Source organism: Limulus polyphemus, unplaced genomic scaffold (genome assembly GCF_000517525.1).
Source record: "Limulus polyphemus unplaced genomic scaffold, Limulus_polyphemus-2.1.2 Scaffold480, whole genome shotgun sequence".
NCBI lineage: Eukaryota > Metazoa > Arthropoda > Merostomata > Xiphosura > Limulidae > Limulus > Limulus polyphemus.
Window position 1 is genome coordinate 199,138 of NW_013666090.1, and position 11,402 is coordinate 210,539.

Here is an 11,402-nt window from a genome sequence, read left to right on the forward strand (position 1 = left end):
AAAACCAGACCACTGAGGTGAGGGGGGGGGGGAATTTAAGTGAAAATTATCTCCTAAATTTGTTATTCCAGCCCCATATAATTATCACCTATCTACGTGAACAGTGTAATAAAACCTAAGATGTATTGTCTAAAATTTACTACAACTAAACTGATAGAAAATGGAATTTTTCTTTTAATTTCTAAAAAAAAAAAAAGACAATAAAATCACAACTCAATAAATTATTCCCACTGAACATCATGATATTACAATGCGCATTCACATACACACGTGCTAGTTGTAAAATACAACATTTACAAATCATTCACGCTAAAAACATTATCATGTTTAAAGAGAAACAATCTAAAACTGAAAAAACTTGTTGCGATAATATATCATATTACGTATGTGTTACTTCAAATATAAAATTTCAGAATATATAGTGAGTTATGAAACAGATATTACAATATATATTTCGATATTATAACATATATTTTTGGAAATAAGAAGAAGAGTAACTCCGGTTTTGAAACAACTAGATCGGAACATTCGCTTTATATATTCATTTCGGGAATTGTTTTGTGCTGATGATTAGACAACTGTTTTTTGTTTTACTAACTCGAACACTAGATGGCAGAGAGAAAATTGGCGGATTTATTAAAAATAAAATGGCAACCTGGGAACGAACGAGAAATTGTTTGGTATTATTAGAGAAAAGTTTGTCATGCAAACTTTGGTAGGATATTGGAGTGTTTTTTTTAATTATTGTAAATTGTTTGTTACTTGTTAACAACAGTGATTAATTTCAGATATGGAAATGAATTAGTGTAAAAATCACGTATACCTAGGCTATAATTATAAATATAATGATTCAAGTTATACTCGGCTTGTAGTAGCACTGGTCTTGTGATACTGGTACTACTAGTAGTAGTATTTGTACTATTAGTATTACTAATAGTAATAATTGTTTTGAGTTGTTACTAAATACTAAAATGTGACAAAGTAATACTAATAGTAATATGAAATGTATGGAACTTGGAAGTGAAACTATTGATCATATAAAGGTAACTGTAATAATATTGGTTTTCGAATAAAACAATTGAAAATTTGAAAACTTTCCAAAGTCCATTATATTATAGTGACTATAGATATAATTTATACCAATACCACTAATGATGACGAATATCAAACCAAATAGAATGTCATATATTTAGTCCAATTTCATATACTTCATGCTGAGTATGTAGGTTTAATATAAATATAATAACATGAGTTCACATAGATAAATAATTTTTTCCTCAAAGTTAACATCCATATTTATAAAAAATAACTTCATTCCATTGTATTTACAAAGCACTTTTAGTTTTCATTTCGTAACATTTTAGTGTTTAGTATTTCTGTACTTGCCTTTTAGTGATAAGGAGACTGCCGTCAGACAATAATGCCACTGTCACTATGTTAGTAGTCAGACCTAATAACAATTACAGTAAAAGCTTTGTTACCCAGCATATTCATATCTGCAAAGCTCTTGTAACCAGCAATATCAATATCTCCAAATACAAATGCTCCTTGTACTTGTAGTTTAGTGGTGCTGCTATGGCTTTATGTTCTTTTCCCAATGGCTGGTTTCAATTGTTAGCCACCTATACTGTGATTCATATTTAGAGTACTGTACTTATAAATGATTTTATACAGTTCAAGATATTGTACAACATTTGTTGTTTAAAACTGTTGTCATAGATCAGTGTTTCTCAGCTGTATTTGCCAGACAATCCCTGCATCTGAGCTTGGGCATTGGGACCCTCCTATCATCTCTACAAGGATGAAATAATTCTTGATGTTTCTTGTTGCAGTTCATCATAGTTCATAACAAAGATGATATGTGCACCTCTCAGATACCTAGAGGGACTCAAACAAACAAAAAAAAGATGGACTCAGTACAGGCAGATTGTGACCACCCCGGGGTCGCAACACACCATTTGAGAAACACTGTTATAGATGATGTAGAAATATTGTACTTTAGAACTTTAACAAGGTGTCAAGATTTTTCCTTTAAAATATAGTAAGGGAAATGCTTTTGTAACTACAATTTTTGCCTATTTGGCACTGTCCACATTTGGCAAAGGTGTTATAATATAGCCTTAACTGTACTTTTTTTAGTTTGTGGACTAGGCCTATTTCAAATCTAATGAACTTATAAAGTTTAAAGTGCTGGCCTCCACTTCTGCCAATGGCATCTAATTACATAAGCCAGTCATCCTGCAAGACAACTAAAACTGTCTTAACTAGTCTATATTACTTTACCAAATAATAGTCTTGTGTCCTTTCTGCCTATTACCATTAAACTACAGCCACAAAAAATCAGAAGCTTTTGTTGTATTGACATCTCAGATAATTTTGTAAAATTGCATAAATTCACCTTTTACCCTTGTTTTTCTTCAGATAAAATAAGATAATTTAACTTATCCAGATAAGACAACCCTTCCATCCCCATAGTCATCCTAGTAGCCCTACTCTGAACTGGTGCCACTAAATCAACATATTTTTTTAGATAAAGAGACCAAAAGTGTATAAAATTTTCTAAGTTAGGTGTAACTAGTGTTTAGTTACTTTGTATAGATAGATAATTACCTCTGTTTACTTGGAATCAGTGTGTTTACAAATGCACCCTAAAATGCTCTTAGCCAAATTAATTTCTTCAGCCATAAATCTTGTCTTGGCCTTAAAATAGGCTTTCTGAAAATAGGAACTTTGATTTAGTTTCTTTTCATCTCAACATGAAGCAAAATTTAAAACTTAACCGTGAATGATTATGTAGAGCTGAGTATGTCATATTAAAATAATTAAATTTCAAAATCAGGAAGTCACGCGACAACCTCAGCCAATGGAAAGTCACAGTAAAACGGAATGTATCAGAAGTACACTTTGATAGTGTTTGGCATTTTATGTAATGTGATGCCACCAAAAATTGATTGCTTTTGGGAATTATATGTGACAGCCATTTCTGATGCAAAATATTCTTATATTCAGTTCATCAAGATGTATTCCAATTGTGGATTTAGAATTTCCAAGATGGGGATATACCTTTTACTTAATAATTATACATTGAAAAACAAGAAATATGGATTGACATAGGGCACCAGGACCGTTCAGAAAAAACCTGTAACAAGTCGTATCCAGCTGTGGTGGGCAAAATGTGGTATCTTGTAACAGATGAGAATCCACAAACACATAGGCCTGTGACAAAAGCTGTCCATGTGGCTCAGGAATTAGTATGCAACATAATCAAGAAGGATCTTTGTCAGGTAATGAGATCATCATTGTATTGGTTCGCCAAGATAAGGCTTCCTTTCATACCTTCAATTCAGGTGTCATATATCTCAAGCCAGCTGGAGTATGAAAGGGACATTCATGTTATTTCAAGTGAAGCATGTGGGAAGGAGTGATATGCTTTTGACATGCTGTTCATCCTTGATGACTAAAGAGGACCATCTTTATCATCATCCATTGATTTTTGTGTGTTTGGAGGTGACAGATTAGTCCGATCTTGGCGTGAAAATGTCTGGTGTAATGAGGGTAAGACAATAGGGGGGCTGGTGGGTTCTGATGGTTACTTCCTAATGCTTTAAGTGCTGCACACTTGTTCTGGGCTGTCAGGATGCAATGTTGTTCATATGTGGTTACTCCCTTTGTGACGGCACTTCTCCAGGGTGGCCAGTTTTAGGCAAGAGTTTCCCAGATAATAGGATCAATGTTACAGTCCCTTAGCTTTTGACATACCATCCTTATGACAGAGCTTTTTTCAATGGAAACTATGGTGCAAGGCTATTTTCAAGATGCACAATCATCAGATGGAGCATGACTGGATTTGGGAGTATGGACTATAACTATAAAATCATTTTAATATAATGTACTCAACCTCTGTGACCTTTTTTCAAATGCACTTCTCTCCTCTCACACATTTGAACTTTCATAGCCATATCCTCATTAGTGGAATCGTTTCTGGTTGGCTACTTGATTATTTAATATAGAGAACTATCTTGATTCACTTTAGGCAACCTTTCTCCCTCTCTTCTAGGCTCTGTATAATCCTTATTAATGTGTTTAGATTATCTTGTAAGGTGTTTTTAAGAATTGTAGCCAATATACATCCAAGCTCTTTACTATCCATTTATGTTTTCAGTCTTAACAGGCTGCTAGCTCATCACTTATATAAAGTAAATCCACTATCTCTTTTTTTTTTCTTCTAAAATTTGCACTATTGTAAACCTGTAAACTGTAATTGGAATTCAATTAAAATTACTTGTGAAATACTGAAAGCCTCTTCTTCTTAAGTTGCCCTTGTGCTGTCAACAGTCGCATGATTTTAGGTATGAATGTCCTCAATAAAATGCAAAGCATGCAACAATGTACTTAGATCTCCATTCTTCCATGTGCCTGTGTCAGGAAAATACACATAAGCTTTGCTTTCCTGTCATTAATCAGATTTTCTTGTTCAAAGTCATTCTATTAACTTTGCTTACTATGAATTCTGAAGTTAACTCTGATGCAAATTCTATAACTTCTTTGGAGACATTACTCATGGAGCCTGGTTCTAGCATACAGAGAAATCTGTTGGTCCATCTAGGCTGTCCCAACCTCTAACTTATCAAAAATAAATAAATTAAAACCCAAAGCCAGCCCTTATCATTCAAATGTTTGTCAAGCCTTCCCTTAATTTAACTGAATTCAACACATCATAGGCCAACTACCCTGTCAGAAAAATAAAATTATCTTAACTGAAGATGACTATCACCCTGCCAAAATTTATTCATATTTGTGTTCCCTAGTCTTACCATTCTCACATTTAAGTATGAAAAAACATGATGTATCAACAATATCAATTCCCTCAACAATCTTAAATACCTCAATTAGATCTCCTTTAAATCTTCCTTTCCAATACAGTACTTCCCCCTTCTCACAAGATTAGCTATTTTCGTCTAGTACTGCCCTCTATGTTCAAATTTTTGCTTTATACATGCCACAAGTCTTCTGCTCGCCCATGTTGGAATCAATCGATTCCAACATGTCTTTCATGTAAATTATCATGCATCACACCACCACCAGTAGAAGTGTGACATATGTGATGCATGTGACACCTTCTATACACCTCTACCAAACTATCACTTCTTGTTTGGCAGTGCTTGTGCTCAGGCGTGTTCCTTTTTTGTTTGTTTAAAGTTGCACATTCGTCTTTATTATACTTATGAAGTGGTCTTTATTTATTTTCACTTCTAGTTTCTAGTAAGTCTGTTTCTTAACATCACTTTAATCCCAGTTTATTATAGTCTCATTGTTATTTATACTTTCGATTATTGGTTGACTTTTCTTCATTATGAATTCCAAAGTTCATGTTACCACTTTGGGCATCACACCTGCAACTTACTCCATGTCTCAGGCCTCAGATGCGGGTGACCCCGCAGAGGATTGATCAGCATTTATTCGTCAAGAGATTGAACTTTACATGGGTCTACCTCTGTTTCTGGACCTCACCACACTTTCTCCCAAATAAGCTAAGCCTGTTCATGTGAACAGGGACTTGGATTGCCTATTTCCACCTCCTGATTTTTCCAGGCCCCGCCTGAGGAGTCAGTTGGGCTTAATATGGTCTTTTTGGATTTTGTTTATCGGGTATGTGATGATTTATCCATTTCCCCTATTTCCTATGAACCGCATCCTTTCTTACTACATGACCAATCTTTCCAACTCTTTTCTGGACCAGCAACTGTTAGATTCTATTTTGCCTGTTTGGGGTGTAGCCCTTGAATCTCTTGTAAATTTGACCCATGCCCAATTTTCCTGCCTTCGTCTTACCCTCACAATTCTTTTATGTTATCTCTCTACCATCCATCTCTTCTCTGAGGATCTCCAATGAAATCCTGAGGAGTTTTCTATGGACATCCTCTCCCTTCTTTTCTCCACGTTGGCTCATTTGTCATCTTCAGCTCTGGGTTTACATACATGGTTTCACTATTGTTGGGATCTTCTATATCGTGATGTGACCTTAATTTGTGTACATTTACCATCATCTTATCTTTGGGATGTACGTATGGCCTCATTTTTGTGGCAATACATCTTTGACATGTCTTTGGAATCACGAGTTCCATCAGTATAACAACAGTCTACCCTTTCCAACTTTGATGCCTGTCTGTCTCAGTCAGAGCCTAATAAAGCACCTATTACCCTTTCCTGTCCCTTCCCAATCCTTATCTGCCCCTTATTGGAATGCCTTGTCTCATCGTTTTCTTCAACGACGTTCGTCATGTTGCCAACAGTGACTATTCGACGGGAGCTCGGCTTGCTAATTTTCTTCATCACTGGCTTCCTTTCGTCAAGGATCATTGGGTTTTCAAGTTTTATTGGAAAGATTCAGGATCATTTTTCCCCACCTCCTGTGTCTCCTATACCCATCTGCCTCAGGATCCCATTACCAGCCAGCGTCTGTTGGAGGCGGTTCAGGAACTACTGCCTCAGCAGACCTTTGAACCTGTTCTACATTCTTCATTAGGCTGTCATTCCAGACTCGTTGTTGTTTCCAAGAAAGCTGGGGACTGGAGGCCTGTCATCAATTTGTCCTGCCTCAATTGCTTTGTTCATCTGCCCTGTTTTACCACAGAGTCATTTCTCACCCTAGGGTGGGTGTTTTCTCTGGGCTTATGGATGACCACGATGGACATTGCCAATGCCTATCTCCAGATACTTATATCACCAAGGTCTCATCCGTATCTTCAGTTTGTCCATCACAGGTTGGTTTATCAATTTTATACCCTACTGTTAGGGCTTGATTCTGCCATTTATTTTTTCTGTCGGGTAGTCAGAGTTTTTGCTCAACATCTTCATGCTTTGGGATTGTGATTCCCCCATTATGTGAACATTTGGCTTCTTCTGGCTCATTCTGAATTGGAGTTGGCCAGCCATACTCATCAACTCCTTCTAGTGGCTGCTTGGGTGGGCTGGTTAATCAAATTGGAGAAGTCCTTCTTCCAATCTACCCAATATCTCGTCCACTTGAGTGCCTTTTTAGACACTCATTTCAATCAGGCCCAACCTTCTCCTGTACAACTTTGTTTCATGGAAGTGTTAGTTTGCCATGCCCTTTCAGTTCCCTCACTATATGCTCATGAGGTTCTATCACTTTTGAGGATGTGATCTTCAGTGACGCCAATGGTCCCTCTCAGTCATGTCATATGCAATCCCTTCAGTGGGGTCTTCATGATCAGTGGAACTTTGCTCGGGATCCCTTGTCAGCTCTCTTTACCCTTCCTCCTACCCTAATGGATGATCTGCATTAGTGGTTGGACAAAGCCCATATGTCAGAGGGTGTCCCGATTCCTCCTCTTTGTCCGGATTTATATCTTTTCACAGACACATCCCTTCAGGACTGGGGCGCATGTGTCAATTACCAGGTTTTTGCATATCGATTTCCTCGACCCGCTCCTAGTCCATTGGGCTTTGAATCACTTCCTCTCCCCAGACATTGTCTGCTGATGATTCATTCCACCAATTCTACAGTGGTAGCACATCAAACACCAAGGAGTGGTCTTCAAATCTCCTCATTTTCCAGTGGTTTTGCAATTGGTGGGGTTTTTCCCATGTAGATGTATTTGCCACATACCTCAATCACAAGTTAACCCGTTTTTGGTCCTTGGTACCTCATCTTTAGGCTCTGGCTGTCGATGCCTTCAGCCACGATTGATCCTACAAATTCCTTTATGTTTATTCTCCAATCTGATTACTTTATTGGGTGCTCTCTCTCATCCATACCACTCTGTGTTGAGTCCTTCTGATCACTCCTTATTGGCCAGCTCAACCATGGTTTCCATGATTACAACAACTGCATCTTTATACTCCAGTACCTCATCCTTTGTCTCCCTCCCATCTTCATCAACCTCATTCACTGGTTCTAAATCCAGCCATTCACATCCTTCATCTTCATGCCTGGCTTTTATCTGGTCCTTGGTGAGGAGATGAGGTTTCTCCTGTTGAGTAGCTTTCCCTTTAGATTGTTCTATATGTTCTTTTTCAGTGGAGGTGTATCAGTGCAAATGGAAAGTGTTCTGCAGTTGGTCTGCAAATTGGGGATTCCTCACTGACTGACCTATGGCTCAAGTGATGGAGTTTCTCACATGGCTTTTGGACCAGGGGTCTTCAGTCTTCTCACTCTTGGGTTATCAGGCTGCCTTATCCCATACCTTTCATTATTCCTGATACTGTCGAATTTTTGCTTCTTCTGTCTGTACCATGTTAATGCACTCCTTCCAGATTCGTCTCCCCTCAGACAGCTTACTCTTCCAGACTGAGATATTAATGTGGTCATCCATTCCCTTACTTTAATTCCATTTGAACCATTTTCCTCATGTTTCATGTTTCACCTTTCTCTTAAAATGTATTTCCTCCTCCTCTTAGCCTGTGGATGTCAAAGGTCTGATTTATTTGTTATTGACATTTTTCTTACGCTTTACCACCCTACATATCTTCTTTATCCAGATCATTCCTTCCTCCCAAAGACCTCAGGGGCTAAGGAGGGTAACTCCTCCTTTTCACCTATTTCCCTTCCATCTATTTCTCGTCTTGATATCCTCGCCTCGATATGGAAAGACCTTTATGTCCGGTCTGTAGTCTTCTTTGTTGTATTGCCCGTATGGCTTTCTTCCGTGTTACCCATTCCCAAATCTTTATCTCTTGGCAGCCTTTCTCTGTTCATGATCTTTCCCCTTTTACTTTCACCAATTGGTTTGACTTATGATTCAATTGTCTTATTCCTTATTGACTTCTTTCTCCTAGAATTTGTTTCAGGTGTCTTCTCATCAGATTTGACACCACCTTTTTCCTCTCACATCGTCTTCGTCGACCATTGGAGGAATCCTACAGTTTGGCATGTGGACTACACTTAATATGTTTGTCTCATTATTTACATCATATCATGGTTTCTTCTTCATTGAGTTTTCATCTTCCACTTGTGGTTGTTCTTCAGGCTTCATTGTAACTTTTACTGGATAAGTTTATATTCAGACTTTTCCTTTCAGGGGCCCTTGCTTCCTTTACTCATTATATTGATTCCGATCTGTGGCAAGTGGTGCCTGACCAAGTATTCTTCAACTTGAAATCTGCCCTGTACAGGCATGTTGACTTGTTTTTTATCTTCCATGGCTTCATAATGCTCACTGTTGAGATGGGGTGTTCCACAAGATTGTTTTTAGGTGAATAATCTTGTGATTTAATTGCTTCATAAACTTGCCCATTCCGTACCACCCATGAACTGCATGGGTAAAGCAGAAGGAGATAGCTGCCTATCCCTGTCATTGCCTTGTATTAAATAAATTAGTATGGTCTACTTTTCAAAATTGGTTTTTATGGTCATCCATTGCACTGTCTTAGGTGATGATGTTCCTCTGGACTCAGCACTGCATTCTCACCCTTTTACTTCTAGTGGAGTATAGGAGTCCTTACCACTTTCCAGTTCCAAGCTGCTGGGGTGGTCGACTGTGAAAGCACCCTCCTGAATGGGTTCCACACAAAGATGGCAATAACTATTCAGTGCAGAGTAGGGGGGGGGGGTGTTTTGCAGGTGTAGATGATGTGATATCCTCCAATATGCAATATACACTCACAAAGGAGCGAGATGTCAAATTGCAGTTCGCCCCTTCGATTGAGAGCCCTCATCCTACCCCTGCATGGATGTCGGTACCCCATGGCTGGGTTTTCGATTTAGAGTAGAACCAATCAACACAAGTCCTTATTCATGCTTATGGTTGTCTATATTCCTTCCTCGATCATACTCCTTCTGTGTTGTGGTTACAGTTGAAGTAAGGGGGATTATTTTGGTTTTGCCCTTTTTGCTATTCTTTGTATCTTATTCTGAGGATGTTATTGCTTTTCTGATGGTTCTGGTCAGTTTGCTGTTGGGGGAGTTGATCTATATTATATAGACATCCTTTTGATACTGAATGTTGGTTCCCTGGATCGATAGATCAAAACTAACATGTGTCATGCTCAGGAGTGGAGTGGTTCTAGATTTCCCCCAGTCTCTTGAACTTGAGATGTAGATAGTATGATCCTCATCCTACCCCTGCATGGATGTTCGTTTCTAGTTTTGGATGTAGTTGACTTACCGAGTATGGTCTGTTGCACCCTAGCCGCTCTACACCTAAGGGCACATCCACTGTTTTACCTACTTTTATACTTTGTGGGTTTGAGTTACACATATATATTAACAAGGTTAGTATCATTACCCTGCCACAGTTCTCTCCCACTTGGATGTGCTCCTCTCTTTTTTCTGCCCTGTATACCTGGTTCAGAAATGGTGTGGTTCCTCTCATTAGATCTTCAGATCTGATTCTCTCATTTCCAGGGGCCATTGGAGAAAATCCTACAGTTGGGCATGGGGACTACACTTAATACGTTTGTCTCCCATTATTTACACCATATTGTAGTTTCTTCCTTGTTGGGTTTTTATCTTCCACTTGTGGTCATTCTTCAGGCTTCAGTATGACTTTTACTGGGTAAGTTTATACTCATACTTTTTTTTCCTTTCAGGGGCCCTTGCTTTATTCACTTATTATATGGATCTCGATCTGTGGTGAGTGGTACCTGACCAGGTATTCTTCAACTTGAAACCTGCACTGTACAGCCATGTTGACTCGAGCTTTATCTTCCATGGCTTCACAATGCTCACTGTTGGGATGGAGTGTTCCACAAGATCTCTTGAAAATAAATAATCTTGTGATGTAATTGCTTCATAAACTTTTGGACACTTTTGGGGAGTACTTCTTCCTTCTACTACGGCTTCCTTCTAGGGTCCTCGTTCCTGCCTTTTTATTCCATGGCAACCTTCCTCTTTTTGTGATCTTTTTCTGGTTACCCTGACTAATTGGGTTCAACGTTTGATCCAGTTGGCCTATTCCTCCTTGTCTCCTTCCCAGCATGATCTCTTTCACGTTTCCTCACATCAAATCCGTCACCTTACCTTTTCTCTCTTATGACCCACCTGATGAGAACTACTGCTTTAGAGAATAGTTTGCAGGTTGTCATGTGAATGAAGCTGTAAAATAGTAAAATTTTATTTACATCACATTGCTGTCTCTTCAGTTTCAGGATTCCATTGGCCTCCATTTATGTTTTTTAAACTTAGATGGAATCCCATCAGATGATTTTTCCTATTTTACTTGCTTATTTACATTTGTGTTTACCCCTTTTGTGGGGTATAACTATATTTACTAATGCCCCTTTTAACTCTTTCAAGATGGCTTATGGGTGAAAGGCCATTTAATCTTGTTTGTTGACTCGCATTCAAAATGTTATTGAACTACTATTTCATGAACTTATGTCAATAAGTTTGGTATCAAAACTGTAGATTATAATTCAGATTTTAGACTATACATTAC

General features: G+C 38.1%; 1 protein-coding gene across 3 annotated transcripts in view; it reads left to right on the plus strand.

Moving 5' to 3' along the window:
• The first annotated feature begins 642 nt into the window (after positions 1–642).
• The window catches only part of LOC106458526 (BRCA1-associated RING domain protein 1-like), an 82,754-nt gene continuing 71,994 nt past the window's right edge, over positions 643–11,402 (plus strand). Inside the window, exon 1 of one of the 3 annotated variants that reach the window (XM_022384769.1) lies at positions 643–715. Coding sequence is in view for 1 of the 3 variants with exons in the window: in XM_022384767.1 (XP_022240475.1) it covers positions 648–715 (68 nt within the window). In the remaining 2 variants the exon portion in view is untranslated. Of the gene's footprint in view, positions 716–997; positions 1,044–11,402 lie in introns of those variants that run through there. The other 2 variants (XM_022384767.1, XM_022384768.1) reach the window with 2 other exon arrangements.